Here is a 15,976-nt window from a genome sequence, read left to right as displayed (position 1 = left end):
AACCTATTCGAGCGGTTTTTAAATAAAGCTTGCATGATTTTAATGCGCTTTCCCACACCCTTCCAAGTGAACAAGTGGAAATGAGGAAAAAAAAAAACAAGATTAGCCTGAGTAACCATGAACACTAAAAGATTAGTTGATTGCTACCCTCCCTTTAAACATTTCCCATCATGTTGCACGTATTTAAAACAGATGTTTATCGATTTTAAGCTCCACAAGTAATGAACAAGAATTTCAAATGGTAACAAATTAAAAAGTGATCAACATCTTGTCTAAACTGGTTAGTTAAAATTACAAGCAAATTAAGTAATTTCCTATTTGCAAAAATGTAATCAAGAAATAACTAAATTGGAAATTGGACGGCAATTTCCGAACTTCCTGATGGGTGTATAAAAAGGGAGACGAATTCTGCAGAAAGTAGGACATATAATCAAAGGGCTGGGAATTTTGATCAGAGGTAGCAACAATGATGGGCAAACACTTCACGCTGACTATTTTTGCGTGTCTTATTTTTTACGCATGCGCTGTATCAGAACCGAGAAGATGCGATTTCTTTGGTAAAGGAGTCGTTTGTGAGGAACAAAATCTGATTGGATATTACGAATGTGACGGAACTGACTCTTTCGGTGCTTTCAGCGCATGCGGACCCAAACAAATCTGTTCATGTGGGTTTGATCGAAAATGTTCTGATGGTAAGCCATTTTGTGTGGACCGGTCTCATTTCACGTCGCAGCAGGTGCCGTCAGACTTTACAGTCAGTTTCAATGGAGTTGTAAACACTTCATTCCCGCAAGGATTCAACCGGGAGATTCTCTCCGGTGCTATTTGGATGGACTCCACAGAAGGTGATGAGAAACAAAGAGTTTTAGTGTCACGTAAACGAATGAATGGGAAAGAATTCGAAAGACAATCACGAATCACGATCAGGAAGGATGGCATCTTCGTTCTGGTAAGATTTGACGTATTTTCGCCGACTGTTTTTTATCATGCAGTAAGCTGGCTACCATTCAGTGTTCAAAACCACTTATTCACAATAGTCACTCACCTTTATATACCCTGGACCAAATTTCTCAATCCCGGCGAAGCAAAATCTTTGATTGGAGTTTTTTGAAAAGTGGTATCCTTATCAATAGCGGTGTAATCAAATGCATCGAGAGCACACTAGATCTACTTTTCCTCGAAAAATTTTGATGATGTAGCGCCGTTAGACGCACAGATATCTGTAAAGCCCGAAGGGCTAGATTTGCAGCTTTGTTCAAAAAGTGAAGCTCATCTGTGGAAGGATTTCCTACCAGAGTCACGTGACTAAAATATGCAATTTCACCGGTTTGAGAGATGTGAAATAGCGTTTGCCGCCTAATTTTTTTGATATCGCGCTCCGAAAACAATCAAAATGCTAGATCCTATCCATCGGCACGAAATTTAAAAAGTCAAATTTTAGCTTCACTTTTTTTTGCTGGAGAAAGCTTAAAGCTGCAAATCTAGCCCTTCGGGCTTAGATATCTGTGGTTAGACGTTAATTTTTAACACTGCAATGGCTTCTTTACGGGTACCAATTCAAAAAAAACTTCGATCAAAGATAGCGGATATAGCTTGGTCCAGGGATATATAAAGGTCAGTGACAATAGTCAAGATATTGAAGCACAGAAAAGCTTTTAAGATACTCAAACGAGAATGCTCAGAACGTATTTATGAACTATACTGAAGTATTCCAGGTTGTACTAGGTTCCCTGGGTTTTACTACTGTAGCCTATACTCGGCGTCAAAGCTATATTTCTTCATTGTGACGTCTGTTTCATTTTGCGTCTTTTTCGAATGTTTGTAGCAAAGGTTTTCCAAAGATTTTTGACGTCACTTCAAACTTCCGAAGCCTTCCAAACTGGTGAAATATCCAGGTTTTATTTAGCCAGTACCTTCCCACAAACCAAATTTTTTCTCTGTTAAATCACGATAAAAAAGCGGTTTTCGTCTAACAGGCTAGATTTTATTAGGACTCCCTCGTTTATCACTATTAAACGAGGTTGCGTTTGTCGAGAAAGGTATATAAAGATTATCCGTGTTCTTTGAGAAGTAAAAATCATCCATCTACAAAACCTCTTATGCTTAGTCAATAATTTTTCAGTACACTTTCACTCAACGCTTCAACGAGAGTTCACCTCAAGAACAAGTAATCAATCAACTATGCACACAATCCACTGTCACCATAAACGAAGCAATCACATTCTACGATTTACGACGCTTCGCCGTAAAAGATTCTTCACGTAAAGACGAATACGTTCTACGTAACGGCCCTAGTTTCCCGCAAGGCGGTTTCACTGAGAAACGATGGCGCTTTGGAAAGACACATTTCACACAACCCTATGTTCCAGTCTCCTTTCGAAGGTTCCAACAAGGAAGTCCGATTTCCAAAACAACAACAAGTTTAGAGTTGCGATATCATTATTTTTATACTGGCAAACCTGATGTTAATCAATTCCGTATTCCGGAAATCTGCAAAAAGTATGCAAATAACGGTAGACCAGCTGATGGTGGTAAATAAAAACAAAAGTACAAATACAAATTTTTCAAAATTATAATTTAAGGATAGCTTTTTAGAAAGTTTTATTTCAATGATCTTAAGTTATCAAAAATAGCAACAACAAAATTTTCCGGCCGGTCACATGAGAGCTTTTTTCCTTCACCAGCATTCCGGAAACACTAAATCTTTTTATTTTTGCCTAATTTTATTTTTTTACTTTACATCTTTTTGTATAAATACAATTTCATTATCATTTCACTCATTTTGAATTCAATTTTACTTTTTAGCAAAAAAATCTTCATAGAAATGTTCGCAGTTTAATTTGTCGATTAATGAGTGCGTAAAAACAGAAATAATCATTTTTATCAGTTATAATCACTGACCTTTATATATCACTGTCCTTTATATATCCCTGGACCAAGTTTCTCAATGCCGGTCAAGCAAAATATTATGATCGGAGCTTTTTCTGAAATCGGTACTCGTGGAGAGAGCGCTAGATCTAGTTTCGCTTGTACACTAATGATGTAGCGCCGTTTGTCGTTAGGCAAAGTTTCAAAAACTATAATGGCTTTTTTGCGGGTACCAACTTTCAAAAAAACTTCGGTCAAAGATGGCGGATATAGCTTTGGTCCAGGGATATATAAAGGTCAGTGGTTTATATTGGCTACCATCTCATCGGAATTATATTATAACCCATATGCCCATGTAAACGTGTATAACTCTGCCGACTAGCAACATTGAAAAAGACATGACCGTAACTGTCTATAACACGATTGGCAGCAAATAAGACTTATTTTCTGCAATGTAACATGGCGACAGTGAGTCGCCAAGCCGTTTATGAATCAGAAAAAAGCGCAAAAGAAGAAAAATTTATTTTTCACAACTTCAGCGATAAGAAAAATTATCGGAATTATTTGTTAAAGAATGCTTGAGAAAAAAAAGCGCTATTCAATAAACAGTAAATAAGCTACAATTGATTGATATATTAACTCATTCGATTTCTAAGTTCTTCTAAAAAACCACATCTTGTTATAACCCAGTACTACATAATGATTATGATGGTTAAACTTTTTACTTTTTAAAGAATTTTTCTAATAATTGTGCGGTGGCCACCCAAGTAAATCAGAACACACCTAGCAACTGAGAAATATATGTTTACGAGTAAATTTCTTTCCAGATTAGCTGTTAGTAAAACATATACACGTTTTCAAAATTTATAAGTACATCCAAAGTTTTTGAGGCCTTCAGATGTTCTCAACTTTTAAGAGCCCGCAATGCCTTAAATGTTCTCATTAAAAATCCCTTAATGTTCTCATAAAAAAAGTAAATACGTGTATTTAGAGGAATAACTTTTGATAGTTTGAATTTGGTACATGATAATAAAAATTTGAGGTCTAAAGTACCAAAAAATACAATAAAAGTCGAGTCTAAAAACTACCAGCTCTTAGCAGCTTTATGTTTAAGATAGGGCAGGATAGGATCCTTTAGTCTTTGACTGGACAAAGGCCAAATAATTCTATGCGTTGCGCTGCACCGCCACTGAGGTTTTCTGTGACGGGCTCTATAAACTCATTATATGTGTTCTCGGTCCGTAGATCTCAGGTTATTATATTACGAAACTCGTAATTTTGCGATATTACAATCTGTTAAAAAAGGAGGAGCTAAGTAGACATTAATTATCATTTTGTGTGTAAGTTATCGAGAAAGATTAACCCTTTGTTCACAACAAGTAATAAAAAGGAAATATTCTCGTAAAAAGGCTGGGGACAAGACAGGGAAATATTTCTTACTGGATTTAACCAGTTTCCAATAGTGAAAAAATGTTCAGCTTAGGTCAAGGGCATCACAAAATTAAAATTATATGATTTTAAACCCCTGTTGAGACATAAGTGAATAAAGCAACATATCAAGAATATTTTAGTCTACATAATAGACGAGTCAGAAAATTTCGTAGCTCAAAATGAAAGAACAAAATATAAGACACGTGTATAGTCTAATGTTTTGTCTGCTTACAAAAAACTTTATCAAGAAGCTCTGCACCATTTGCATGGACAGGTGGACAGTGGCGTATTTTATTTACTTTTATTTACTGCAAAAACCCCCTTAAGTGGCAACCCCCTTATGTAAATGGAATAAATTTGGAAAACCGAAAATTTTGGAAAATCTTAAGATAAAATCTAGAACAACCCAGATATTATTGATTCACAACGCTTAGAAAAAGGAGATGTACATCTTTTTGTTTTCAAGGTGAGAATGGGCCAAAAAGCAATTAAATTATAAGCGCGTGAAAATTTTAAGGGCGCGTGAAAAAATAGGGGCGCGTGAAAAGTTAAGGGCGCGTGAAAAAAATTAAGACACGTGAAAAATATGGGCGCGTGAAAAGTTAAGGGCGCGTGAAAAAAATTTGGGCGCGTGAAAAAGCAAGGCGCGCGAGGCGCGCGAGGCGCGTGGGCGCGTGTTCAAAATATAGGGCGCGTAAGGCCCGTGATTTAGCAGACTCCATAATAGACAGCTCCAGGCTTTTACGCCTTACTCTTGGTTTATAGGCACTGCTATGGGCGGCCACTAGTGACCCCCATCGGGAAATCGCTTTTAAAATAGGAAATAGGATTAAACATAATAGAAATTTTAAACAAAAGAAGTTTATCAATAGAGGTTTAAAATAAAAAAAATGTTTAAAACACAGCTGATTGGCTAAGGTTTCGAAACTCTCTAGTGCGCATGCAATGTATCCGGAGAAATTCAATATTCAAAACAAGATCAGTGCGCATAACCCGAAGAGTAGGAGACTTACGATCGAAACGAAGGAAGATATGACGTAGCCTAGAATATTTTAAATAAAAGCCTGGAATCCAAAACCGAAAAATAAGAACAATTTCAGCTTCAGATAGGATTCGTAACATGACTTTTTTTTTTTCGTAGATTATTTTGTCCTGTTGGCATTTTCTTTTGAGAACAAAATATTGTCTATCAAATATTTCAAGTTAAAAAGGTTTTTGAGTTGAAAATAATTAGCGAAAAATTCAAACGACTATATTGGAAAGTGTGATAAATAAGTAAATTTTTAGGCGATATTCTATTAATAATATTAAGACTGCCCCCTTTTACTCAAAACTCACACAATCATCATAGACAAAGTTATGAAACAAGCCTTCAGGTTATATTTGAAGTTAAGGTTCCTAACTATTGTTTCTAGATTTTCGAAATTCGACATTCTATAATTAATGGTGAAATCTTTAATAAACATATCGGCAATGGTTGAGGCTGTAAGGACATAATTGCGAGGAACTTGAATTATGTGTTTTGTTTGCATAGATTGAACTTTTGAAATAAGGCAATCAGGGATCCAATCTTAAAATGACCTTAACTTCGTCAACTTTTCCTCCACTTTAAAAAACGCCTTCTTTTTTACAAATTTCCGCCCTTTATAATTAGTTGGAATCTAAGCTCGTAATTTTTTTCTTTCCATGATTCATGAACCCGATGTCCTTTGGGAGATGACTGGCCAAAATTTCCGTCATTAATTTGAAGGAAGAAAAGTGATTTTTCGCTAGCAAAATAAAAGTGACAAAATAAGGGGGCTTATTGATGTTAAGTTCACACGATCTCGGCCTTAAATATCAAAACAAACCCTGAGAAAGAAATGGTCTTTCAACTTTTAGATTTGTTAGTGCTGAGAGCGCTCTGAGATGTATGGGGGGCTTTAATCTCGTTGTATGTACAAACTAATTTATACAATGGAGTATCCATAATTCGAGCACGCAAGGGAAACACAAATTTGTCCGAGTTAAAGAACCATTCGAGTTATAAAATAAGGTTTTTGCTGTAACGACGAAACAAGTTGTTCGAGTTAGAGAGACTCAGTGGTATTTAGAATTTTTTTGTATCATCAATGCAGATATAGTGCAGGAAAACGTTTTGTTTTTCTTTCTTGGCAATTTTTCATAGGCGATAAAACGGAGGAGGTGTACCGATCACCGTTAATCAAATGTCGTGAACCGTTACTTTGTTTTATTTTAAGAACCAGTAAAATTTTGCTGAGGTTCGGCTGTTCTTATCTTTTGGCACTATGAGCCTTAAATTGTTCTTATCCTGTTCTTATTTATAGGGAGTAATTGATGTATTTTAGGCGTTATACTCGATTTTTTGCCCTTTAAACCCTGAACTGCTTGAAGTTGAGTAATTTCAGGTTCAGCATTATTTTTAAATTGTTTTTACTTTTGGTGATTTTGAGCCTCATTGTTCTTATAAAAGAAAAAAAGTTAAACTCGCTTTTTTTTATAAGAATGGTTTTTTTTTTCAACTCATTATGAATATTCTTAACTTTTTAGAGAAAATCATCCTAAAATATTCTTACGGTATTCTTAGGTTAGGGCCCAACCCAGCTTAAATCTTGCATGTAATACATACAGTATTACAAACTATTTTGGTAGTATTCGCCAAGAGTTTAGTAAAAGCAAATTCAAAACAATTGAATTCTTAATTAACACTCTTCCGTCAAAAAACAAAAAATCAAAAAAAGTTTACGCGCAAAAGATGAAATAAAGAATTTTTCGCAGTATTCCGTGTTAAGTTAAATGATAAAAGGCACTTGTAACTAGCCCGATTGGCTTTCTTTATATTATAACCATGTTTTATAAGGAAGCATTTCAAAATCAAAACTTCCATTATTCCATAGAAGAAAATTCAGTTAGATAAATTTGGTAGGTTGGTCATGGAGTTCAATGTTTTTCTACTGGTGTTGTGTATAAAAGGTATGTATAGCTTTAATTTCAAGATTTAAAGAGAACTAAAAAGCTGGCTTTTATCATATAATCACGACCCCCGTAAACTTTAATTGGCCAGATTTGTAAAGGGTTTATTTTTAAAGTTTAGGCATCCTTGAAGTTCTCTTGGCAGCTGAATCTTTAATTGTTGATATCTACAATCGGTGACAAAACATGTTGCAATTTCTTGAAAACTCCCTTCCCCCCTAATATCAGTGTTGATGTGAGCTTCTTCTGAGCATGGTGGCAGCCTTTCCACTCATCAACATTACTATTGGGGGAAGGAAACTTTCTTGTTACAATATTTAGTCACAGATTGTAGTAAGCTACTCAATACAATCCTAAAATATTATGTCAAATCCATCAAATCTGTCAAATCATAAGTTTCTCCAGGTTTCACTCGGCTAAAGCTACTTAATACATTGATCTCAAAGCTCCAAAGGGCTAGATCCGAAACTCCAGGATGGGAAATGAAGCCACTCATTTCTCGTCCAGAACACGTGACCCGTGTATTTTTCTTTAAATGTTGGGAAAAATTAAAGCTTCATTTTTTCTTGCTTGAGAAAGTTTGAAGATTCATTTCTTCAAACTCAATGACTTAATAAGACAATTAAAATACCATTAAACCTGTTCCGCAAGATCATTTTCTCAAGTTTTACTGAATATTTTCAGTGCTGCCAGTACCAGCAACACATGACTACGAAATAGTGCGTCCAGAAATGTTAGATCATCAACACAACCGAATGAGGAGAAGCATTTATACCAAGTTACCAGACGAGGTGAGTCTGTATAATATCCCTTGTAGGGCTTCTGAAGGTGCAAAATCGGAAAACCCGTAGTTCTAACGCCAATTACCGAGATACTGGTCAATAGAAAACAACAGTACCAACAGCCATCACGTCGGAAACCTCCTTGTAGTGATCAAACATATTGATTTTAAGCTTCCCTAGCTCCAATACTTATTCCATTGAAGATCGTCTTTTAGCTAGTATTATAAGTAATTTGGGGCAAGCAGACGGAAGGCCCTGAATCAAAGTTCTTCAAGCCTGTCCCTTCCCCCGTGTCCAATTTTTGGAGGGGTGCAAAGGTCGCCGAGAAAAGTATATTCGCTTCGTTAATTTCACTTTAATGCTCCCACCCCACCCCACCCAAACTTGAGTTTTCAGTTAAACAATTCAATGTTCACCACATCCCCCACCCCCCCCCTCCGCTACGTCGCTTTTATTACAGACACTGAATACTGTACTGCTCTCCAACTCTGCCCCAATTTGCGGTAACCAGGCTTTTAGTGTTAATAAAAACACAAACACAAACCTTTAAATAAGCAATTCTTCTCTTCCTTTACTTGAGCAGGATAAACACGTGGACAAGTTGACATTGAAGATTCCCACACAACAAAAAGACTTCGTTCTTGATCTGAAGAAAAAAAGGTATGAAGAAAATATCGCGTCAAAAAGATGACATAAATCCGGCTTTAGTTGCTACACTGTTCTTATAAGAACAATTTTATAAGAACAATGAGGCTCAAAATTGCTAAAAAATAAGAACAATTTAAAGAACAATGCTGAGCCTAAAATTACTCAATTTCAAGCAATTTAGGGGTCAAAGTAGTAAAAATTAGGTAAAACGTCTAAAATACCTCAATTAGAATTACACCCCATAAATAAAAACAGGATGGAGCAATTTGAGGCTCAAAGTGCTAAAAAGAATAAAGACAGTCGAGCCTCAGAAAAATTTTACTGGTTCTTTGTTTGGTAATTTTCAGGACTTTCAGCGACGGAGGGATCACTGTTCGAACCTTTGATGAAAATGGAAAATCTCAACATAAAACAGTAAGCTTCGTTACAACCTCGTCCCCGTGTATTTCAGGCTTTATTTACGTTACTGATGAACGCCATTCAATAAGCATAAAAAAACTGATAATACGCAGGGAACGAGGTTGGTTTCGTTGTAAATTGAAAATATTTTATATACCCCTTATCGGAAAGTTTGCTACCATTTAGAATTTTTGCTTAATTTACTTTTCTTTAGACCCAGTGAAATGTGTATTGTAAGGTTTATCATATCAGGGTAAAAGCAGGCCTCTCACGGAGCTCTAAAACTGACTGGATAGGGCAGTATTCGAGCAAGTATCCCGCATTTCCGTGAATTCATTTTTGCGCGGTTCTTTTCGCCAGGAGTCCGCAGTTATGACTAGTTTTCTTATTTTTCTAATTGGGATGCTTTTTTCCACGCCAATTTTAACAGCCTGGATCCTTTAAAATGTATTAGCAACAAAATTGTGATAAAAACTCTATGTATATATTTTATAGACAGTTCCAGAAGATTGTCACTACATTGGAGTGGTCAAAGATCATCCAAATTCACACGCACATATCAGCACCTGTCACGGTGTCACGTAAGAAAACTTGCTTTAAAAAGGCTTAAAACGAATAGCCATTGCACCACTGCAGCTTGTATCTATTTGTTAATTGAGTTTAAAAACCCCGAAGGGTCTAGTGAGGAAACTCTTGGGAGAATGAAGCCACTTTTTTTCCCTTCCAAAACGCGTGACCCAAGTGGTTTTCACACAAACGTCGGATAGGAAATGAAATCCTCTCGCAGGGTTTCGAGAAATGTACCGCGTGAAAACAAAGAAAGTGCTAGATTCAATCAGCAGGCAAATCTTAAAGCTTCACTTTTCTTGGTTGAGAAAAGTTGAAGATTCCTCTCTAGCCCCTTCAGGGCTTTGAACTCGAATGTATTTGTTCACTGCTCAATAAAAAGCAATGGTTGTCAGGTGCTAGCTAGTGAAATAGGTATCGAGATATTTCAAGATTATTATGCTTTAGATATTAACTAATTTTCAATACACTTGAAGTTCAAATAGAATAGAATCGTAAGAATGTATTTCAAACGTCTCTATGTCTTCAGGGGAACAATACAAGATGGAGAAGAGACGTACGACATATTGCCGCACGTAAGTTTATGTTTACGCCAGCTCGCAATACGTAATAGTGGTCGGAAATGATGTTCAATTGGGTCAGTACGTCGGGCCTAAGTTCGATCAAAGAACTGGAACGAGGATTTAAAATGAAAAAGAACACAATTCACGTTCAACTAGTCACACAACAATTTTATTTCTGAATTTTCATTTTACAAAAAGGTAAAACTATTCCTTTCAAAACACCTAGAAAACATATATACAGTTGACACTCTCTAATTCGATATTCAAGGGGAATTGGATTTTCATCGAATAAGGGAGCGTGTTGAATAGTAGAGCGTCGTTTATGCAAGTATTTTGTTGACGGGGACTTTCAATATTATCGAACAAGGGAGCTTATCGAATAGTAGAACGTCGAATTAGAGAGCGTCAACTGTAGATTCATTTCAAAAATCTCACTTCTTCTTTACTGTAAACAGGACAATGAAAAAGGAGATCACAAATTTATCAAGGCAGCAGATATCATCAAAAAAGCAAGCCATCAAGTCAATAAAGGTGAAGCTAGTCTATTTTCACAAAACGAAGTTTGGCTATTCTCAGAGCATAGAGGAATTGAATGGGAATCTAAGGGAATTTCAACTCTGTTCACCTGAAGATTGTGATTACATGATGTACTGTATTTCTGTAAAAGTCCATTGTCTCTTAAATATATGTAGAGATTCAGTGACAGTTTTAACCCTTTTATATTCAATGAAATCTCTCTACATATTTAAGAAATTTTGTCATAACCTGCTACTTAAATATCTATTACTTTAGATCATGAGATTTTTCATCCAGAAGACCAAAGATTCGGTAAGATTTAAATTTTGTTGTTTGGATCTGATAGGAAAGATATTTGGGTTCAAACACCACGTCATTAGATCATCGTAAAAAGGTCTCTTTGTATAATAATTGCCCTAGATGACGGCCAAATAAGAACCGACTTTATCGCTGAGAGTGAATGTAAGAAAGGTTATTCTGTAGTGACAGAACAGTTCTCGAATAATCAAAAACCAAGTATCATTATTTATGGACTATCCTATAACCACTATTAATTTACCGTAGCTTCGTGTAATGTCGACATACCTTCCACGCACATTAGCCACTATCTGGTCTGCAAAGTATTTACAAGTAGTTTAAGTGATTTTTTTAAACAGCTTCTTCAGAAGGTTTCATCTAAACATTTTAAAGACCAGATAGTTGTTATGACGAAATTAGACAAGGTAAGTCGGCATTACACAAAGTTACGGTACTATCTACCTTATTATACACGAAGATTACTAGTCATTTTATTAACATGAAGTGAAAAATTTTGTATTAATAAAAACCCCTTTAATCAAAACCAGCCATGGTGTTCTTGAAAAAACAGTTTCAATTTCAAGGCCGTTGAATACTTGCCTAGTAATATTCGTGTAATAAGGTATAATTTACAGTAAAAAAGGTTTGACACGTGACAACCTTTCATTCCAGATTCTGAGGATGCACCAGCACTTGATGAGCATCCAGACAAAATCATAACCACACACAAAGTAACTAAAGACAATGTAAGATTTCAAGATAGTAGTTTATTTATTTTTAAGGCCCAAAAATATGGGAATTAGTTCCCAAAGAACTTCGACATCTTAATGACCTTAAAGAATTTAAAGACAAAATTAAGCATTGGAAACCAACGTTATGTCCGTGTAGAATATGTAAAGTGTACATTGATGGTGTCGGCTTCATTTAAGAACTATAAGTTGTAAATAGGTTGACTTGTATTAGATTCGTAGCTATTTGTTTTTATGTCAACGATAAATAACAATTACAAACAAACAAACCCTCTAATCAATGCTTAGAATCACAAGCAATCTGGGTTAAACTTCCCCGGTTAATTGGTCTAGTGCGTTCACATTAGAAAATAAGTGACGTTATTTGCTCGGTCGCAGTTTTACGGTTGATTGTTTTAGGGAAAAACTGCATTGTCTTAGACAATAACAGGTAACAAGTTTGATAAAGAAAGTTTATTTTACGAATTTTCAGGCTGATGTCATTTTAAAGGGCCAGTAATCAATTTTAATATAAAATCCAATTCTTTCTTTTATTTATAGACAGTGCACCTGGCGAATACAGAAAACGTTTACATGCCATATCTCAAAAGCAATGTAACTAAGTTCGTTGAGATCTTTGTCAGCATTGACAGGCAAATTGTAAGTTAAAAATAATACAAACATACTTGCGTAAAAAGCAAATTATGTACTGATGTCTAAGATTTTAACACAATAAGTAAAATGGCCTAAATCTACTTTGCGTAAAATTTTGTGTTGATTGGAAGTCAAAACGTCAGTTAATACCCGTTTGAAATCATGTAAAGCTTTTTTTGGGACACCCGGTAAATCTATTGCAGTCTGAAGCAAAAAATTATTTTTTGAAGAATTATCCATGAGGTCTAAGGAAAGCTTTTTTTTACTTTCCAGGGGGTAAAAAATATTTTAAAACTTCTAGCGGGTAAAACACTGGTTTTAGTTCGTCCACCCTCCTTTTAAGGTATGAAAAAGAATTTTTACCTAGGGCTATTTTGCAGGAGGTATCTACACATTTTCAATAATTATTATTTTTTACTTGAAAAGGTTCGTCTTCCCCTTGTACTCTCAGGTGCCGAATAAACTGGGGGGTCAAAATAAAGCGGGGGGGGGGGGGTTGGTTGGAAAAAATTTTTAAATTAAATAAACGGGGGGACCCAATTACCGGGGGGCTGGAAAATGGACCTTTAAAAAGCCTAAAAAGGGTCAAAATAGACTAAATTTAGGGGGGGGGTCCTAATAAAGTCCGGGGGGTTGGAAAAAAGCGGGGGTACGTTTATTCGGCACCTAAGAGTATGAATTGTAAATAGAACAGCCTAATCTTCTAAGGTTAACTCGTGACTTGATGACTGTCTTTTTAAGTATGTTGGCAGTTTTCCAGCGAATGGTTCTACAACGTCAAAATCGAATCAAAAAAAGCGCTTGGTATATTATCGATTTCTAATTTTTCTAAATTTCCAGTTTGAATATTATGGTCGAGATGAAAAGTTGGTCATTGAAAAAGCTCTACATACTGTTTCACAACTTGATATGGTAAGGAATAACTTTTAATCCCAGGGGGGGTACTAGGTTTGAGAGATTGAGGGGTATGTCCGAGCCAAAGTTTGGAAATAGACCCAGAGAGACTGAATTTCGAAAATTTTGTCCATTTTTTGTGTTTCTGCCAACCTTTGTAGGACTATTTCCCAAAAATTTCAGCCAAAATTTCAAGAATTTATGACCCTTTGAGGGAGTCAATTTTAGATTTTCGTAATTTTGGAACCCTTACAGAGAATCGATTTGCTTTTCATTGGTTTTTGTTTCCCTTTGAGGGACTTTCGAGGGTGTGAAAAGGGGCCCTTATGGCTCTTTTGGTGGGATTTTCAGCTTAGCCTGCAATAATTCTATATTCTAATTCTAATCTAATCTAATACTTTTAGCCAAAAACTCCAAATTTTAGGAATACCCATGAGACTTAAAACAAGCATTGTCGTGCTCGTGTAGTGTTTAAACCTTGACCGAATAAACCTTAAACCAATATTTTGAACTAGTTAAAACTCATTTAAATTCCTCCAAATAATTTCCATTTCAGTCATATCAAGCCATCAATATAAGGCTGGTTTTGGTTGCCATAGAGATTCAAAAAGAGGGTCCACATTTTACACGTTCTTTATGGGCTCACGAAGAATTGGGAGCTTTCTCGAAATATTACAAAGATGTCATCATGAAAGATTTGTCTTTTTTATCCATCGATAATGCAGTTTTCCTAAGGTAAGGTTGTCCTAAATAAGTAAGTCCTAAATATTCTAGCCATAGATGTACCTAGTCTGTACACAGACCCGATATCAACGGCATCTACAATATCTTGATGCTTTAAAGCCAATCTATACATATGAAGCTGTTTGCTGCTCTTGCAAAAAGCAATACAAAATATATTTTTACTTGATCCTTAAAAAAATAGACCATTTTTCTCAATTCTAACCTTAATAACGTCGATGAATGTAATTTTGAAATTTATGATTTTGGTGACTCTTTAGAAAAGACTGTTAGAAGTTAGAAAGCCCAACTGAAGTATGAAATTAGGGTTTTCTAAAAATGAATGCTACTGTATTTTAACTTTTTAGTCATCGCTCATGGCATAATGGAGTGATCGGTTTAGCATTTGTTGGAGCAACTTGTTCATCACTCGCTACTTCCATTGTCGGAGTAAGTGAATTATAAAGCTGATACAACATGTTAAAACCAGGGGTTTTATTGGCGAATTTCGCCCAGTCCAAGGCACGAAAAAAATTACCATTTGCCGGTTTAAAAATTTGGTGGTTTGCCACCTCAAGTATATTTTTATGCTAATCAATACACTTGCCTTGCTATGAATTCGCCGGCCTAGAAACAAGAATTTGAGAATTTGAGTTAATTTTTCATTCACCAGTCTATCAAAAACAAAGCAAAACCCCAGTACAACAATATTTATCTGACTCTAATGTTGGGTCAGCAAAAATGTCAAACTGAAATGTTGTTTGGGAAATTCCATTTGTCCAAAAGATGGAAAGGTTGATATTTGCAAATGTTCGAATGTAGGATTGTCTTTGAATCTGATCACTTTAAGCGGCAAGATTTCTTTGTTAGTCTGATTAATGAAATTACTGGTAACTGCTAGTCCGGAAACCTCCGTTATTAATACCGATAATCAAACATTATCAGAATTTTATCCTGATTTGGGGAATTGAATTCTACTTCACCGATTTTGGGTGAAATTCCTAACAGGAAACTTATTACTTTATATAAATAAATAATATTCACTCGCTTATATTCCCGGTTCAAACTTTGAGTATCCTTCTTTTCGTGTTTCTAGTGGTCATTTTACGATATCAGTGGACCAGTATTTGTGTTGGGACATGAAATTGGTCATACCCTAAACTTTCCTCATGGTAAGCTAGTAGCTTTGACTTTTCTTTGTCATTTCGGTCCATAAAATTTAAGCGTAGGATGACTTTTTATTGAGTTTGCTCATACATTGGGCTATTCCAGAAATAGTCTGTACCTCCATGTTGAGGAGGTGTAAATCCGAAATCCAGGGTAGTCTGATTTTTCGAGTGAAAAAATCCAGGGTGGTTAATAAAATGAGGAGGAAAATCGAGGGTGGTCCAAAAGAAGAAAAAAAAATCCAAAGGGGGTCCTTAAAAATTGAACAAAAAATCCAGGGTGGGTCACCTTTCCCAAACAAGTCCTACTGAACATAAGGGGTACAAGTTTTTTTCTGGAACAGCATATCAATAGTTTTAAATCATTTGCTAAATCGTCTAAATCACTCATTCCCTCTGTGGTTATCAACGGTGGCATCCCGTCCTGCAATTAGCGTTACTTTTGGGCTATTCCAGAAAAAAAATGTAGATTATAAACAGAACACGGAACTTTATGTTTCAGATGGTGATACATGTCGATGTTTATCAGAAAGAGGGTGCTTCATGAAAGGATCTAAGTAAGTCAAAAAATGAAATTTTTTGTATTTACGATCATCTGTGAAGAAATAATACTGAATTTCTTATGATCACAATGGTCTTCTGATTTATTAAACTCAACTTTTAGCACTTTTTATGTTGATCCATTTTGTGACATCAACACTAATCTACAATACCTTATCGGCCAAAACTTAGTCGGCCCTAATTTTACTCACCAAGCCAAAATTTAGTCA

The 15,976-nt window shown here is 35.6% G+C and overlaps 2 protein-coding genes across 2 annotated transcripts in view; both read left to right on the top strand.

Moving 5' to 3' along the window:
- Positions 1 to 411: 411 nt before the first annotated feature.
- Positions 412 to 2,604, top strand: LOC136797479 (uncharacterized). The gene is made up of 2 exons (XM_067054052.1): positions 412 to 949; positions 2,123 to 2,604. Exons 1-2 carry the CDS (start codon positions 467 to 469, stop codon positions 2,537 to 2,539), a joined length of 900 nt encoding a protein of 299 aa, XP_066910153.1. The 5' UTR covers positions 412 to 466; the 3' UTR covers positions 2,540 to 2,604.
- A 4,596-nt stretch (positions 2,605 to 7,200) lies between these two features.
- LOC136797538 (uncharacterized) overlaps positions 7,201 to 15,976 on the top strand; it is a 37,940-nt gene continuing 29,164 nt past the window's right edge. The window contains exons 1-15 of the mRNA XM_067054117.1: positions 7,201 to 7,272; positions 7,957 to 8,063; positions 8,638 to 8,714; positions 9,050 to 9,116; positions 9,597 to 9,682; positions 10,198 to 10,243; positions 10,687 to 10,762; positions 11,024 to 11,059; positions 11,717 to 11,790; positions 12,334 to 12,432; positions 13,267 to 13,338; positions 13,877 to 14,055; positions 14,409 to 14,490; positions 15,137 to 15,212; positions 15,709 to 15,763. Of these exons, the coding sequence (XP_066910218.1) occupies positions 7,233 to 7,272; positions 7,957 to 8,063; positions 8,638 to 8,714; positions 9,050 to 9,116; positions 9,597 to 9,682; positions 10,198 to 10,243; positions 10,687 to 10,762; positions 11,024 to 11,059; positions 11,717 to 11,790; positions 12,334 to 12,432; positions 13,267 to 13,338; positions 13,877 to 14,055; positions 14,409 to 14,490; positions 15,137 to 15,212; positions 15,709 to 15,763 (1,172 nt within the window). The 5' untranslated portion in view covers positions 7,201 to 7,232. The remainder of the gene's footprint in view (positions 7,273 to 7,956; positions 8,064 to 8,637; positions 8,715 to 9,049; positions 9,117 to 9,596; positions 9,683 to 10,197; positions 10,244 to 10,686; positions 10,763 to 11,023; positions 11,060 to 11,716; positions 11,791 to 12,333; positions 12,433 to 13,266; positions 13,339 to 13,876; positions 14,056 to 14,408; positions 14,491 to 15,136; positions 15,213 to 15,708; positions 15,764 to 15,976) is intronic.

This window comes from Clytia hemisphaerica, unplaced genomic scaffold (assembly GCF_902728285.1).
Source record: "Clytia hemisphaerica strain Z4C2 unplaced genomic scaffold, Clytia hemisphaerica genome assembly, whole genome shotgun sequence".
Taxonomy (NCBI): domain Eukaryota; kingdom Metazoa; phylum Cnidaria; class Hydrozoa; order Leptothecata; family Clytiidae; genus Clytia; species Clytia hemisphaerica.
This window is presented reverse-complemented; position numbering and strand designations above follow the sequence as displayed.